General features: G+C 42.1%; 1 protein-coding gene across 5 annotated transcripts in view; it reads left to right on the forward strand.

The window, feature by feature from the left end:
• The first annotated feature begins 1095 nt into the window (after positions 1-1095).
• Positions 1096-18066, forward strand: part of ZDHHC14 (zDHHC palmitoyltransferase 14) — a 107669-nt gene continuing 90698 nt past the window's right edge. The window contains exons 1-2 of one of the 5 annotated variants that reach the window (XM_075413862.1): positions 2304-2392; positions 16798-16903. Coding sequence is in view for 4 of the 5 variants with exons in the window: in XM_075413859.1 (XP_075269974.1) it covers positions 2142-2392 (251 nt within the window). In the remaining variant the exon portion in view is untranslated. Of the gene's footprint in view, positions 2393-16797; positions 16904-18066 lie in introns of all 5 variants that reach the window. The other 4 variants (XM_075413859.1, XM_075413860.1, XM_009936066.2 and 1 more) reach the window with 4 other exon arrangements.

Raw genomic sequence — 18066 nt, forward strand, 5'->3', positions numbered from 1 at the left:
CCTTTGAGGCTCGCACCTTTCTGGTTTCAGCCTCCTGAACTCAGGACAGAGGAAGGGTCTGTGCGAACACGTCAGCCTCGGTGGGCGAGCCCGCTTCTTCCAGGAACGTAACGGAGCCGGCCGAAGTCACCTCAAGCCCCACAAGCGACGCTCATCGCTCCGCCCCCTCCCGCCGGGGCGGCTCGCAAGGCATGCTGGGGCTTGTAGTCCCTCCCGCAGGCCCCCTCGCCCCCGGGGCCGCTTGGCGGAAGCGAAACTACAGCTCCCAGCGGTCGGAGGGGCGTGCCCCGGGGCGTCCGCGCCTCAGCCTGCACGGGGCGGTCGGCCCGCGCGGGCGGGGCTGTTCCTTCCCCGGCGCTCACCGGCACAGCTGGCTCGCCTCGGCCCGGCGGCTGGAGCGGGCGAGGACGGGGCCGCCGCCGCCCGGGGCTGACGGCAGACACAGCGCTCGCGGGCTCGGTGGCGCGTGCCTGTGTGTGCGCGCGCGCGGGCGCCGGGGGCGGCGCGCGGTTGTTTGCGTGGGCCGGGGGAGGCGAGGGCTGAAGCGGGTACCCCGGGGGGGCGGTGGCGGCAGCGGGGCTCCGAGCGCGGGTACCCGCCGCCCGGCTCGCTCCCGGCCCTGCCGAGGCAGCCGTGGGGAAGAGGTAGCGCTGTCGCCGCGCTCCAGCGCCCGAAGAAAGGGCCGGGCCGGGCCGGGGGAAGCGACTGACCGACCGGCCGGCCGGCCGCGGCGGGGGGTGCGCGCCTGTGCGGTCCCGTCCCTCCCCGCCTCCCCCCCGCCCCCCGCGGTGGCGGTTCCCGCCTCCCCCCGAGGATGAAGAGGTGGCAGCTGCTGCTGCTGGGTCTGGCTGCCGGGGAGAAGCCTGGATAGAGGCTCCGGAAAAAAAAGAAAGAGGGCAGAAAAAGTCGCCGCTCTCCGGCCGGCGGAGGGGGGAGCCGGGCGTTTTTCTCGCCTCGCCCCGGGCAGAAGCGCGGCGGAGCTAGGGCCGCCGGCGGGAGGCTGCGCCGAGGGGAGGGGGCAGGATGCGGGGGGGGGCCCGGCACCGCCGCGGGCCGTGGGCGAGAGGCTGCGGCCGCCCGCGGCGGCCCTGAGGCGGGCGGCGAGGATGGTGAGGGGTGGGGGGGGGAGAAGTCCCGGCAGAGATCTCCCACCGGCGAGCCGAGCCTCCCTCTCCTCTCCGCTGCCTCTCCGCAGCGTCCCTTCCGCACGGCCGCCCGCCCGGCGGGGCTGAGGCGCGGGGCAGCATGAGGCGGCGGCGGGGACCTGTTGTGTAGGGCGAGGCGGGGGTTGTGAGGCGGCGGGGGAGAGGGAGGATGAGGACCCGCTCCCGAGGCGCTGGCGTCTGCCGGGGACCGGCCGTGCCCCGGGCTGCCTCGGGAGAGGAGCCGTGACCGGGGCGGAGGGCCGGCCCGCGGGGAGCCCAGCGCTTCCCCACCGCTAAAATTGCGGCTTCAGGAAGAAGAAGGCTCGGAGCAGTGTTTCTCGGAAGCTGGAGCTGCAGCGTGGTTTCTTTCTTGCCTTTTTATTATTTTTTTTTTTCTTTTGCTTACTGATTTGTTACGCGTGTCTCTTGAGGGAGCGTTTTAGGAATGGGCATTTTTAGCAGCGAAATCTGCTGTGCGAAGGAGGATTATAACGAATCTCTGTGAAACGATAGACCCGATCGCTGAGCCTTGCCTCCACCAACCTTCTGACCCTCGGAGAGAGCTCCCAGGGTGTGCGTGGGAAGGAGGGGGAAAAAAAACCCCTCCCATTTGAAAATAAACTTGGGGAAAAATAATAAAAAAGACGATTTTTTTTTTTTGGACAGCCTGACTGCTTTATAATTACTTTTTTTTGGTCTTGCTTTGTGCTAAGTTGTTTTGCAAAGGATTGCCCTACGTGGTTGTTTTGTAACTGGCGGAGGAAGGAAGGATCTCTCTCCAGCGCTGCCGATGTGACAGCTGTGGTTCCTAAAGAGTTAACCGGTGTTTGCATGATACACCTACTGCTGGTCTGGTAGCAGACTGTGCGTCTTTTTATTTGCTTTTTTTATTAACTGGGGCTGGTGGAGAGGGTTGTCTTGGTCGGAAGAATATTTGCACGTACATATATTGTATATATTTTTGGTGGGGTTCTCCCCACACTTTACTCTCTCTTGATGACTCCTGGAGGTGGTAGTGGGCCCATGAAAGACTGCGAATACAGTCAGATCAGCACACACAGCTCTTCATCTCCCATGGAGTCTCCCCATAAGAAAAAGAAATCGGCTCCCAAGAGAAAATGGGAGGTTTTTCCTGGAAGAAACAAGTTCTTCTGCAATGGGAGGATCATGATGGCTCGACAGACTGGAGTCTTCTACCTGACCCTTGTTCTCATCTTGGTCACCAGTGGACTCTTCTTTGCATTTGAGTAAGTGACGTTAAAGTCTTAGTATCTTCATTCTCGTCCTCTAGTTGTTGATTTTCTGTCTGAAAGCAAAGTAAACATATTTATCCAGATGTCATAGAGAATGCTGACTGAATTCAGCTAGTGTTGGTTTGTATAATTGAAAATATGATCTGATAAGATGTTGAGGGGTGCGCGATCCTGTTTTGGTTATCGTACTCTGTGAAGTTTGGGGATTAAGGTTGTAGCGCTTTTATACTGCAGGTTTCCAGCTCTTGCTGATGTTGCAAGAGGAGTGTGAAACAGCAGGTTTGGGACGCTCAGGAAATGATGTAGCATCTTGTCGGTCAATTACTCTGCTGAGAATCAAAACTGACAGGTGAAAAATACTAACCCTTTGTCACAGAACTGAATGTAAGAAAAGTATATCTTTCGTTACTTTATGAATTAGGCCTGTTTTTTTCTCTTGTAGTCGTTTAATAGCTTGTAGATGAGAATTCCAAGTGAGTTGAAAGAAAAAAAAGCTGTACAATTTTCCATGTACCTAGCTTTCCACCACTAGGTAACAGCATTACTTTCTGTTTGTGATGAAAATTTATATGTGAGTTTGGTCTTAGCTGAAGTTATGTTTGTTTTGGAGTTTTGGATTTTTTTAAAGCAGCCTTCTGGTGTTGTCCGACTGCTTTTTTCTCCGTTGCGCTGAATCTTCAGGAGTCCTTTTCATCTATACAAAGTGAACACACGGTGACAGCAAATCAAATATACTGATTTTTTGTGCTTATGTTGGAGTGGCGAAATTAACTATGCATGACAATGAAGAATTAGGCACTTGATATGAACGATACAGTTCAACTTTTATTTACTCAATTTTTTAAACCATCAAGTACAAAGGTGCTCACACTGCCAAAACACCAGCTGTAGTAATTTAATTCTTTTTGAAGAGTTAATGCTGCTTTGCCTGTTTTAAACTGTTATAACTTGATCTGTGGTTTGTGGCAGGAAAAAAAATCTTCAGAATACTTATACAGCTCTTACTGTTTTCTTGAATAGGAACTATTATTTATAAGCAAGCTTCAGCGCTGCCTCCAGAAATTCTGTTCACTTTGCTAAGTGATGCAGTTGAACAGCAAAGGGCATTCATTACTTGGCGTCTTCAAGGAAGAAGATAGTGACATTAGCAAACCCCAAATTGTACCAGTTAAATGTAACCCATCTTAACATACTGGCAGTAGTGAAGAAGGTAAAAATGCTCAGCAGGTAACCAGTGGTTACATATGTATGAGCTCAGCAGACGAATTGTCTTTAGTGGGCTCCAGATTACTCTAGAGGGATTTATTAATTGTAAATCTTCTGCAGACATTGTGAAGCTGCTTGAACGTCAGTTGAGTAGTTGACACAGTCAGTGATGGTATCCGTGCAAGTGTGTTTACTTTCCTGGTTTTAAAGAGGCATTAAAGGTGTAACCTGATGGTGTTGCATCAGGACTGGGTGCTGCTCTACTCTGTTTGCCATGATTAGGCCTGGTTTTGGAAAGCTTTTCTGTGTGGGCTGACACTTGCATCTGTGTGCGGTCTCATCACCTTCTGCAGAGCCTCTGAAGGCAAGCACTGGACTTCCTGCAGATAGCAGAATGTACACGTAGGATCAAAACTGTAATGTTTCAGAATCAAGACTGTAAAATTTATTAAGCCACCATTTAGAGTTTATTCATACATTTTAGCACTTTGATCCTTCAGAGATAAGTATTCTCTGCAGCTGCATGATTCAGAACTGCTAAAGCAGGATGCGCTGCTAGCTGTTCATCACCTGATTTCTTTACTACCGTGAGTTACGTGCTCCACCAGAATCGAACACTACAACTTCTGTCACGTCTTTGACCTTATTTGCGGTGTAACTGTATGTGATGGACAACATTTTTAGTCAATCTGCAGCTTTTTGATATAAAATTGGTGCTTATTCTAACTGAAGTTCTCAAAGCAGGGAAAAATCTTTGGCTGTATATAACTATATAAATTCTGTGCGTGCATACTGGTCTTGAGTCATTTTTGTATCACTTGCATTCTCCTTTTAAGGAAAATCAAAGTAGAGGGTGGCAATGATATTTCATTTTTATAATAATAAGGTAGATTTTGGTCTTTAAAAAGCACTTACACTGGAAAACTATTACTCATCCTCCAAAGGCTAATTTAAAAATAAACCTTAAGACTATGAGAATGGTGTTCAGCACGTTTGTGATGTTTGAACTGCAGACACTTGTTAACGTTACAAAGAAAAGAGAGGAGTTTATTTGGTTAAGAATTGTTATTATGAAGCAGTTTCTAATTGTGTCTCTTTGTAGTAGTCTGAAGTTACTAGTTATTGATCGGTTGATAACATCTTGAATTGTTAGAGTGTCACTTCCATTATTTGGCTGATTTGGTTATGATGCTTCTCGTTAACCAGCTATTTACAGAATATGACAGAAATGTGTTTCAGTCTTTTGTGTACACATGGGGCAAAGTGATTTGTAAATGGCCACGTGCCTTGTGCGTCTGAACTGTAAGGTCAAACTCTCACTGAAGAGGAAGATACTCTGTATGTTCTTGGAATTGTTTGGTCTTTTTGCTGCAGTTGAAATAAATTATTTTATTCCCTTTGGTTTTGGAAGCTGTAAAATAGGTACTCATGTTCCAAGTCATTCCCTGGTTGCAAGCAGTGAAGAAGGGAAGCAGGAAAGAGGTGACTTTAACAGCTAATTCCTGGGAAAGCATCGTGCTGACATAGACACTTGTCCTTTATCCTTTGGGCTTCATTTGTTCCTCTAACGTGATTTTTCTACCCCCTTCCTTGTATTTTACTCTTGACACCCATTCATCCAGAGCTGTATCTCAAGTGCTTTGGAATCCTCTCCAGGAGAGAAATACATTTCTCTGAAGCAACAAATCCTAGCGCTCCGAAAGCCAACGTATGTCATACATCTTGGCCTGTATAGCTTTTGACATTGAGCTATGCCTTTGTAATCTTGGTTTCTTCATTTATGTGCTTCTGTGCTTTTTCCTGCCTACTTTTTCCAGCTCCTACTTTCAGCTGATTTTGTTCCTTTCTTTCTGTTCACTTTTATCTCTCATATACTCCAAGTATATCACCACTTCTTCCTTTTATCGTTTCACTGTTCTTTTTCATTTTCAGAGGTAAGCCAGAAGTTGCTTAGAAGAAAAACAACAACAAACTGTAAGCTTTAAGTAGGTGAAATATTTATAATTTCTGCCTCATTCCCCTTCCAAAGGAAGAGAATGCGGATAACAAGAAGTTTTATTTCTGTAACTTGTCTATTAAATGTGACATGAATTATAGTGAGCAGTTTTGGGTTCCGAGAGGGATACTGTGCTTGAGGTATTCTGAAATATGGTGCGTATTTTTAAATGCTCTGTATGAGGCATCGTGAATGACTTAATTTGTCTTTAAAATATGGGTATGTTATTTTATCTTGGAAATATATTTTCTAACTCTAACATCATGATATTTAGCTATTCTTCTGTTTTCTTAAAAATTTCGCTTTGTGTTGAACTTCCATTTTTTCTTTGCCTTGCCCTATTACACAGACATACGTATTTTTTTTCATACGTATTTTTTTAAACTATTCAGTGCTCATGTAAAAGTAGCTGCATGAAAAGCCTGGAAAAAAAATGCCTTTCCCCAGAGCAAAGATAGCATCCATAACTGAAGGGCAGATCTCACTGCCATACCTAGCCAGCTCAACTACTGTATTTACATATATGTAAAGTCCCTTATTGGCGCAATAAAGAGAGGCAAAACCAAGGCACTTCATACTTACTGCTTTTATTCAGATAGTTATACATACTCCAAAGAGAAAAGAACCTTTTATGTCTATGGTTATTTGGGGGTACTGTTTTTGTAGGTTACAGGATGGCAAAATGAAGGCTGAATGACAGATTTGACACAGTAGGGTACGTAAAACAGACATCTTCTTGTTAAATGGCAAGTCTTGTATCGATGCACAGGCTTCAGAGTTCCAGAGTGACAGTAGACAAGCTTGGCCTCTTTGCTGCTGTGAGTTAACGCTGCCCTGGTCTGCCAGCTGCCTTCCTACTTGGACCTCGCTCCACAGGTAGCAGGGGTCAAAGTGTCTGCACTGGAGTTGCTTCCGTTCAGGCAGGCAAATTAAACTTCCCCTGAAAGGTGGGCTTAAGTGGAGATTCCGGCTGAACTGAATTGTCTCAGGCACAATCATGTTTTCTTCTGTCAACTCAGTTGCAGGGTGAGCGGCTGTGAAAGAAGGTTAGAGCAGATGGTCGGAAGCCAGAAGGGCTGAAGCAGTGCAGCTCTTTTCTCTGTGAACGTGAGTCAGAGCCCTATCGCTTCTGATACAATTTGACACTTGCACTGATTCAACAAACAGGAGATTTTTTTTTTTGTCTTCCTGAGCCAGTTAAAACTTGATTTTTGTGAACGTTTGTGTAATTGTGCAGTCTTTCAAAAGCTGGATGTTGGAAAATTATTTAAACAGACTGTTCATATGCATATGTGTGTACAAATCATTGCTTTGTATCTGCTCTGGCAGTTGCTGGCAACCTGCTCCATGCCTCCCACTTTGAGAACCAGTGTGACTGGAGGACATTCATGAGTCACGTTTTCTGGTGTGGTGTAGGTTGTTCAATATTGAACATCTATATTGCGCACTGTGGCAAAGTGGTGTAACTTGCTGCTCACTGTAGCAAGCTTCTATGTGTAAACACTGATGTCAGTAAGCTGAGCATTTTCACTGGGGTATCAACAATCATCTTCATCTTATGTCAAATGTTTTCTGCTCTTGCAAGAGGTGTATTCTTAGCGTGAGGTCGTATTCTGAGTAGCTGGAATGTTCTTCATCTAATAATCTCCTTCATCTTTCTTCCTCTGCTCTGAAGATGAGTAGGTTACTTGTGTCTTTTGATGACCATGTTCTTAAACTACGAGTTCCTTAGAAGGAAGTGCTACCAATCTAACTTCAGTTCCTAAAGGCTGTTATGAACTTGCAGGGCATTTCCTCCTGAAGATGTCAAAATGGATTTTAAAGCAAAAATCATGGCTTAGAAACTAAAATGATTGTTCAGCAGAGAACTGCATCCTTTTCTACGTGGAAGGCAGTAGCCGCCTAATGATGTAGGCGAATGCAGTGATGAGTAGGTGGGTTTCCCCCCCCCGTTTTCTTTGTTTAAAAAAACCCAATCTGTCACTGAAATTAAATCAGAGAAATATTTCTGTTTTCTCATTTTGCCATATTACACATCTCTGATAACTTAGTGAAAAAGACATGAAATACAGTAAGTCTAATCTTTGGGGTTTATTTTTTGTACTTAGTTTATGTAGATATGCCAACTGATATAGCAGATTCCTAAGGGATGGATGGTATGCATTCCAACCAGAGGTTTTTTATTGTTTGCACTTAAATTACCCTGAAAATGTTAACTTTCAGAATCGATTATCTTTCCAGGTACAAAGCAAATCTAATCCTTTTTTCTTGACAAGGGACTTTACTTTTCTTGATTGCAAAAAGTTTACTTAATTCATCTATTCTAAATTTGCCAGTGAGCTGTGCAAGTATGTCTGCTGAAGCTTCTCCCTGCCCAAAAGGCAATGGTTTTGTACTACCCTATCTTAAAGAAGCACTTCACTGAGCAGATACATCAGTTTAAACTTTTAAACCTGCTTTGAATGAATTATGTGATACAAATCAAAATCCTTTTATCCTGAAATGTACAAATAACATTTGATATTAGGTCACACACCTCTACTTCTCAAGGCTAGGTCTGTTTATGTGGAAAGGGACAATGATTACATGCTTCTTTTTTCAGAGTAAAATTCTGTGGGGATTACAGAAAGATAACCTCTCTTGTTTTTGGAAGTCATACTTGCTTTAGTTCCCCTGAAACTGCAGAGGCTTTTTGTGGTTTTGTAACACTAACTCCTTTTCCAAAAGATAGTGAAATATTAAGCAGCACTTTTTTTAGAGTGGTATGAGTTTTGTTTGTTTGTTTTTTGTTTTGTTTGGTGTTTTTTGTATGCAGCTTAGTTGATGGCTGTTATGTACTCTTTCATGAAGAAGGGAAGTTTTGAACATAATTTTTGGTCTTTTAATTTACTGCTTTCTCACCTGCAGTTTTACTTATATTTCCCTTTTCTCAGAGGTGGGGGGAAATGAAAATAGGGAGTAGAATGGTATAAAAAGGGATGTTGGCTTCTCCGATACCGTGTCCTCTCAGGACCTTGAGGAAATCGCCATGTGGCTTTGGACCATTGATACACATGCATCTTCAGAGTGAAATGTGAATGTTTGTGGTCTCTTTTTCCTGATGTCACCCCAACCTCTTGGATAAAGAGGACAAATTCTACCACAGCCTGCTGGGGCATACTTTGCTGTGCTCATCATAGCTCAGCATGATTGTTGCAGATGGTGTAAATTCTCACCTGGGATATTTGATATCCCTTCCAGAGTGAAAAAAGGTAATTTCAAAAGTTTGGTTATTCTTACCTATGTAATGTCTTAAAATATTTCTAGATGTCGACGGATAATACTTCTGTACATCTTCGGGCTCCGGAATGTGAGGCTAGACTTGTAATTTTGTGATAGTTTTTTTATAAAAATCTATCTTAAGTTATCACTCAGAAGTTTGAGGTTTCTGTTGTTGATACAATCTGCATAGTATGGCTATTTTGTTTTATCTGTCCCCTAGTAGGTGCTTTTGCCCCTTTGTATTAATGAATGTATGCCAAAGGCTTAAAATGTGTCTTCTAGAGACTAGTATAGGGAGACTCATGTTAAATAGATTTACAGTATTGAAAAACTAACTTCTATTAGATCTTCTTGGAAGACTGGCATTGCCACGTGACCTTCTCTGGGACTCTTCTTGCGTCAACCTCACAGAAATTTTCATACCTTGTTTGAAGGAAAGATGGACTTTTTCAGAGGCTTTGTCAAGTCAGTTTCTCAGGACTCATGCTACATGTTCAGGATCATGGAAAATACTCTCTTTACTCATGTTTAAATTTGGACTAATGATGCAGAAAATACCTTTGCTACATGATTTATTTGCTGTCATAGCTGTGTTGCATTATTATTTTGTAAATGACATTTCATACAAAACAGAAAGTATATCGGTGATTAGCTACCCTGTGGATGACTGAGAAATTATCTTCCTTTAGAATGAAAAGAGAAGATATTAGATATTAGTCTGTGCAGAACATGAACCAAACTATTCAGTTAATTCTCTCTCTCTTTTTTTTTTTTTTTTTTTGCTAGGCTGGAAAAAATATTTTGTTAAAAATGTCTGGGCTTATTTGTAGTTTCAGTAGAAACTGAAATGCTGAAATTTGAACTGGACATTAAAGATATAAATTTTCTTTTAACAGGAACAGGAAAGTCATACCTTTTAAGTGGTTAAAACCAACATCAAAGCCTTTTATACTGCCTTTAATGGAAAGGGTCTCTCCATTCTAGTGCAGCATTAAACAGTTAGTTGTAACATTCAAATGTGATCTAATTAATGAGAAAGTGAAGATGACTGCAGAAGAGGAGAAAGCTGAGAATATTTTTAACTTTCTAAGCTGCAGGTTTGTTTCAAAACAGCACAGTCAAAAAAAATCTCCACTGGCTTAAAATACTGGGACATTTTGCAAAATTGCTTAAAATGTTATAACAATGTTATCTATGAAATTTTTGATATCCTGATTGATGATCCTTCTAAGTGAGGCTGTAGTAGCTGATTATCATTTAAGTTCCAGGCTGTCAGTAAAAGATTTGTACGTGTCAATGCTGCTTGTCTTTCGTTTGACAGAGCTGATGGAAAAGGGGAAAAATCCCCCAAAGTCAGCTGGAATAGCCAAAGTTTATTAAATTTCATATAATTACAGCGCATTTTTTTCAGAACTTAATACAAAAACTGTAAAGTAGTTAAACTTTTTACAAGCTGAAGAAACAGACCAAAATCAAGAAATCAAGATGAAGTCTATGTTTAAGAGCCAAAAATAAAATTCTGTTCATATTTCTCACATTGCAGAAGTATTAATTGTTATAACATCAGGTGTACTTAGGGAAGGAAGCTGAAGCATTTTGGAGTTTCAGTTTTGTGTAACATATGCCCTGTCCCTCACCCTGTTGTATGTGTTCATGTTCGAACTCCTGTTCGTCCTGTGCAAATACAAAGTCCCTGCGATAGGGGCTTTTTTTTTGCGAAGCCCGACCACGGGTTTTCTGCAGTGTGCATTAGTGGAGATCGTACCCAATTGCATTCCAGAACTCTAACCACTGAGTTGACAGTGTGCTGTAGTGCTATATGATTTGTTCAGCTTCTGTATCCCTGATCCCTCTTCATCAGTGTCCATGAAGTTTATTAACGTTATTGTGGGACAGTAGCTAATGAGGTCTTACATAATGAGCTTGGCTAATGAGATCACAGCTGGCTTTGTTTTATGTTTTTCCACTCCTGCTGTCCCCTTCAGTTGCTTACTGCAATAAATATTGGCAGCATGCGTTTATTGTGATGAATATGCAGTCAGTTCAGCTTCTTTAAATTTTACTCTTATTAAAAAAAAAATTTAAAAACAGAGATTAAATAGAATACTGATAATTGAATTGAAAACTGAGAACCTGATCTCAGAAGTTAAGATGAACATAAAATCTGCAGTTTGTGAATTTCACGTCATAGTTTAAGTGCAAGATAACACTGTTACATTGTCTGCATTGAGTGAATGTATGAAATAAATTTGTGGGTTTTAGTATATGTTTCATATACATATGATCAATATCTGTTAGTTCTTAAGAGCAAGGAACAGATATACTAGAATTTGTTATTATATTAGCATGAACACTCAATATATTACTAGAAGTTATGAATGTAGATTAAACAACATTGGCAGGGATCAGAAACTTGCACGCCCCTCTAGGAAAAGGAGCACTGATACAAAACTTCTGTTTCTGATTGTGATAAATTTTGTGTACCCTCCTTTCTGAGCTGTCTGGATATCAGGAAATTGCAGTCCTGGTCTGGCATGTTCAGTATCCTTGTTAGATATCCAACTGGTTATGAATGCCATGTTTCAGGGTAGAAGCAAGTGCCAGACCAGCCCGTACATAAATTTTGCTGGCATGATTGATTGTGTTCATGGTATGAGTTTTCATGGCACAACTATCTATGCATGTTCCTTAGTAAATACTCTTTTTATTGACAAAAAGGGCTTTCTAGTGTTGAATTAGAACGTGGAAAAAAGAGTTATAATTTTTCCTAATTTGGAACTATGTAAAGCAGTTAAAAGCACTAAGAAGAAAAGTAAAAGCTAGAATAGCGGTAACTTCTCTTTCATCAGTGTTCATCAGTGTTGCAACTCTGTAATAAACTTGCTGCTTGTGAATGTGGTTTCTTTGGGGCTGAAACTCATAATGCTTCTATATAGTGAAAAAATAAAACTTTTAAGATACTTTTATCATTCAACATGATTTGAACCCTTTACAGGGCTGGACAGGCATGGAGTGTGGAAACAGCCAAGTAAAGTTTGTCATTAGTCTGAGTAGACTGGTACATGAGATGTGTTGTATGGTGTGATATAAAAGGTTGGAGTGCACTGTGTAAAGAGCATAGTCGCTTCTGGCTTGCCTCAGTGAATTAGCCTGGAGAAGAGAAGGCTCAGGGGTGATGTTACGAAAGTACCCGACTGGGGGGGCGGGGAGTTTAAAAACAAACAAAACAAAACAAAACAAAAAAAACAAACCAAAACAAACGCAGCCCTGGACTGTTCTCAGTGGTGCCCAATGACAGGACAAGAGCCAATGGAGACAAAATGAAATACCATTTAAATGTAAGAAATAAGGGGGTTTGGTTTGTTTATTATTTTATGTTTGTTTGCCTGTTTGGTTTGGGGTTTTTTTTTCTGTGAGGATGAGCAAACACTGGTACAGGTTGCCCAGAGAGGCTATGGAGATACTGGAAACCAACCAGATATAGACCTGAGCAGTCTCCTCTAGGTGACCCTGCATTGAGCTGGGGAGTTGGACACACTAATCTCCAGAGGTCCCATACCACCTCAGACATTCTGTGTTATCTGTGAAAATCTGAGAAGTTCTTTCCATAAGACAGTGAAAGATATATCTAGTGAGATAATTTTAATCTTCTTTTAATGATCCATTTATTACATGCATATTTCATGAGAACTTTAGTTTTATCTCATCTTAGGATCTGAGTTTTAAGTCTCAGTCCAACAAAACTTAAAAATTTCCAAGTGAAATAGCTATAGCTGTTCTTTCTGCCCCCTCTTCTCTTTTCTCGCCTTTGAATATGGCTTTCTCAGTTGAAAGTACATTTTCCAAGACTTCTTGGAGGTGCTTCTCCTGCTTTCTTTCACTTATCTGCTGTTCCCCACCAAGCTTTGCCCTCTACTATCCATTTGGCTTTTGCTGAATTATAGTTAGTATTTTGTTTTCTTATCATATAAATGACAGCATTAAGTTTAAATAAAATCAATTTGATCCAGAAGAATGTCTCTGTATACAGTTGTTCTAGCAGTGTGATGTTCATCAGTTTGTCCGTGTCTCAATTTTGTGAACTTTTCTTTCCTTCCATCTAATCTTCCTAGTCACTTGTTCACTTTTAATAGACTAAGAGCACTGTTGCTGTAGAAGGGAATGGGGAGGCAGTAGAGGCGAGGTTGGAAGACTTAGTTTTCCCCTTTCCATAGCCACAAGGGATGAGAGTACAATTTTTTCCCGTGATCTATGTTGTATTTGCCTATATCATTGTACAGCTGTGTAAAATCATGAAGTCTGTCTCCCAGTGCTGGAGTCCGGTCAAAAAGTTGTCTGGAACCTGTAGGTTCAGCTTCCTCCTTGAGCCTCCTGCCTGACAATACTAGTTTCACACCAACCCTTGTCCCTTAATAGATAGCGCGTTCCAGCTTTTGGACTCCTAGACATAAAGGATGAAATAGTTTGTCTGAAAAGCTGCTAAAGCTGGGTTTGTTATCTGTGGGGAAGGAAAAACAATCCAGATATGTCAGATAAATACAGACTCCCTTTAAATACTGATTTGCTTAAAAAAAAAAAAGTAATAGTGTAAAAGTAATGGTGTAAAGAACTCCAGTTCTGGATGGGTAATGGAGGCCGGGTTGGATGGAGCTCTCAGCATCCTGGTCTAGTGGAAGATGTCCCTGCTCATGGCAGGGGAGTTGGAACCAGATGATCTTTAAGGTCCCTTCCAACCCTTACCATTCTATGGTTCCATTATTACAAATTTGAAGTAAAATTATAAGAGGAAAAAGCTTAAATGAAACAGAGCATATTTTATTTGAGTGAAATACAGCTGAATCTCTATGTCCTGTAGTAGCTATCACTGCTATGTTTCTCTGAGGCTGGTGGAAGCCAAAGGGCCATTTTCCCACACCGCACATTCAGAGCACTGTTTTTCAGAGTGAACTTCATGCCTATAGACCTGCCTGCTTTTTCTGATGGGACAGGGGTTGGGTTTTTACTGCTCATGAACTCAAACAAAACAGAAGCATCCCAGTTTCCTTTGTGTTTAGCCAGCTCAGTTGCAGCGAGATGAATCTGATGGTCATGGGCTGCTGAAAAGGGTGGGCCCACCTCTTCCCCTCTCCCAGGCTTCAGATGTTACTTCTTTTGTCTGGCTCTACTGTTTTCCCCACCCAGTGGTGAACCACTTCAGGGAATTCCCTTCCTGCAGAAAGCTTATCATTCCCTTCTGCCCACACAAAGAAAAACTTTCTGCTGCTTTAGATGCCTGAGCTGAATCCCTGAAAATTCAAAAAAATGTTATTACTAGTGCAAGGGAGGAAGTGGGGAAGTGGGAGGGAGAAGATTGTCTTAGCTATGATTTGAAACTGTATCCCAACTTGAGGAAACTTGTTGTTATGTAGTCTTGATTTGTTGTTTGGCATCTGTGAGGACACAAACAGAACATCTTTAGGCTTACCTGAGTTACTGTTTAGTTGCTTATTGAGAATCTACAGAGTTCTGACTTCTTAACCATATTTTATTTCTGAAGTAACTGAATTGTAGTTTACAGAACTTAAACTGCATCGTCTTTTAAACAACGTATTATGAAATGCTCCTTAGTTGTTCATGTCTTACTCTTTTTCCTGTATTTTTTTTGCAAAGACACTGTATCCAATTCTGTAACACAACACAGGGGCAGTAACTGAAGCCATTCTGCTTCCCGCATCCTTGTCTGTTTAGTCTCTGTTCCCCATATCCAAACTGCAGGGCCAGTGTATTATATTGCATGTGATAACAGAGCCTATGGAAAAGATGCATGAATGCTTCTTCACCTTACTTTGTATAACAACAGCTGAGTTAGCTCAAAATGTGCTAAACTGAACCAGGAAAGGAGTATTCTCAGCCCTTGCCATTGCTCCCACGCTTCAGCTGAGATGGCAAACAACCCAGGGAAATTGCCTGTTTCTTCACAGTCCTATTCAGCTGCCTACTTGGGTGTTTTTTGTGTCATTGGTTCATTTGGTATTGTAAATATTGAAAGTTTCACCTTAGGAGGATAAAGGAAGAATCATAAAGCAGTTAATGGAAAATCGAACAGCTTCCATGCAAGAGGCAGTTGGAGTGGATGTCTCTATTCACGGACCTATAAAAGAATTGGCCTTTAAAATGATTTTGTTAAGTAAGACACCTAAAGCTAATCAGAGCAGAAGGAATTGTCTACAAAGCAGAAGATGGGGAAGAAGTTGTGGACTGAAATATGATGGAGATTAATCTAATTCAATAGAAGACCCTGAAAAGATAATCATTCTTCTTTTACAAGACACTAAGCTCAGACGGCTCATTTTGCCTTGTGCTGTGAAGGCTCTGAGACTGTGAGTGTTCATCTTCAGAGTGAAATACTTTTTTTTCCTCTAATGTAATGAACCCCAGACCCTTTTGGAATCAGGCTGCACTGTGCATTGTTTTTTAACACTGGTCACTGGAAGCTGCAGTCTTGTTTCCAGTACTTGAGTATATGAAAATAATTGTGCTGTGGGCAGAAGGACGTTTCAGAGGAAAGTGTATAAAGATTGGGTGGGATAAAATAATTTTGCATTTTCACTCAGCTCATACTCAAGAGGAGTTTGGGAAACAGGCAATTGGCTGTGAGTGTGCAAATTAGAACAGTCTGATATGAGAAAAACAATTGGCATGTTTGGATCCCAGTGAGTGAAACTGTTGTGGGCTGACATCCAGTTCAATTGAAAGGTAAACATGCCCTTCCCAATGCACATACCTTTCTATTATTGCATCCTAGAAAACTTTAACCAACAGTTAAAGTGGCTGAATGATAGTCTGGAGGTGCAGTATTACCCAATGGTTGACTGTTCTTGGCAAAAGTTTATTTTCTGTTCTGAAACTTTTTTTTTTTTAAATAGTTGTTGGCACCAGCCCTTGCTGTTGCAACAAAGAAACGGCTTTTGTGAAAGGAGAACATAGGTTTGTCTCTTCTTGGTTCAGTACAAAAGAAGTGACATTTGTTGCAAAGGTAATTCACTGTTATTGAAGTAACACTGTGACTGAAATAAGCTTTTAGTTTGAGCTTTATTACAAGTATTCTTTATGACTACAAAGTAAAGGTCAAAGATCTGGGGAGCATGCAGCTTGTCACTGAAGCTGATGCCTACAGATAAGAGTTGCATAGTTATGTTATTCATCCAGAATGAGTGCATCCCTAGGCCAGCTATGCTTGCCTTCCTATTCTGAATGATGAAAAGACTGACAGTTTCGGAAGTTTGTTCAATGCATGCAGAGGACTTGGGGGGGAATAAGGAGTGCTATCTGCTGTAGTGTTTGCTTCTGGAAATTAATTTCAGTTACTTGAGGGACAGTTGTTTTGTGTCTGTATTTAGTTAGCACCTATAAGAGCTAGGAGTAACTTTTGATACATGTGCTGGATTTTTCAGCTATTATTGTATCCAGTACAATAGACAGAGTTGGATTGCACAGCAAGATACTTAAGTTACACTGTACTCTAAGTTGCTTATGCATATTGTGTCCTACCAACGTCTCTTTCACTTGAGAGGCTGAAGTAAAAAATAAACAAATGAAAAATAGTTGTGAATAGATATGAGATGTTGAAGTGACCCACGGAGAATCACTGGCAGTCCTAGTCTGTCAGTGCAGAATTAAGAACTCTAGCAATGACAGCATGGTGCATAGATGTTAGTTATTCGGCTCCTTTTGGAGTTCGGTTATTTAGATATTTGTTTTAAGAGCAGGTCAGAAAAGAGAGCTGTTAAGGACAGTAATACCAGTAGTGCTTTAAGGTTTCAAAATCATTCTGTGTTTTTTTTCGGTTCAGAAATACCTTTTGCATTTCTTACTGTTCCTGATTTCTCTTGTGCTAGTCTTTCATGACGGGGAAGCTCTGTGGCTCTGGCCAAATTTTTTCTTTTTTTACTTCCAGTGCCGTGACGGTGAGTGAAAGACCCAGGAGACAGGCTTGCAGGATACATATAGAAGAGATAATGGGTTATTTGGAATCTTCATTATACATAGGCTGGAGTCTGCAAGTATGACCATCTTTCAATGATGTATGTTGTGTTGTCTTCATGAAAGTCCAGTATTGACATCTGCTCAAGCTGGAGTCTTGTGTGTGTGCTAAGAAACTGATTTTTATTGAGTAAAATCTCTGGAACCTGTGCCTATGCTGGGCATGTCTCTCTGAGGGCATGACAGAACTCTTTCACTGAAATTACAGTTTTGAGCAATGCCAGCCTACTCAGGAGTTTGGTAGCACAACTGGTTTTGGGAGCTGAGCTCTGCTCTGTGGGGCTGCTTTCACCTGTGGCTACAGGCAGCATAAACAAACAAACAGTGAAACTGCTTCATTCACCACACAACTTCCAGTTTCTGCAATCTCCAGTTTTGTGTATTTTTATTACACAGAAGTCATCTTCACTTAAACTCCGGTTCATCTCCAGAACAGTCCCACCCACAGCTTTAAGTGAAGCAGGGCTCCTCAGGGGGCGTGGGGCTGAAACTAAAAGCTCTATCATAAGGCATATGACAGGGGAAGGAGAGCCTGGCAGAGGGGTGTCAAATTTAATTTCTACAGGCATGCTGCCATTTTATTTCATTTTGGCAGTCTTGAATGTAGCAATCTTGCAGTTTGTTTTAGCATGGTTTTTCTGTGTGTAACTATCAGTTCCCAACCAGGCACTACTCTTCCACACACTCCCTCGGAAATCAGTGTCTCCTCTTTCTGAATACCTTGTATGCATGCTTGCTCTGTAGCCTTGCGTTCTGTGGACTTAGGCTTCTTCCTTCAGCACTTTTCAGAGAGCCATAAGGGGCAGCACTGCTTCTTTCTTCTGCTCAAGGCAGCTTTTGAACTTGCTGCGGGGATGGGAGAGGTAAAGGTGAGGGGCTTCATTCATTCTGTAGTGGTGTTGTAGTTGTACCCTATTTTATTCTCATTTCTGTGAGTCTTACAGATAAGTCTCTTCAAGTTGCTTTTGTTTTTCTATGCTCCTCTAATTGAGGAGGAAAGTACTATAGATAGTGAGAGTACTAGAAAAGAAGAGGTGCTCCTCTGTGTGCTTTTAGAGGGAGGCATTTGACTGTTCAGGTGATGCTTGTTTGCCTCTGCTGAGTTATCTTTCACAGTTCTTACCATGTGGGTGACTGGAAGAAATTGGGGAAGATTCAGAGATGCTCTTTGCAGGCAACACAG

The sequence above is a fragment of the Opisthocomus hoazin genome, chromosome 2 (assembly GCF_030867145.1).
Source record: "Opisthocomus hoazin isolate bOpiHoa1 chromosome 2, bOpiHoa1.hap1, whole genome shotgun sequence".
Taxonomy (NCBI): Eukaryota; Metazoa; Chordata; class Aves; order Opisthocomiformes; family Opisthocomidae; genus Opisthocomus; species Opisthocomus hoazin.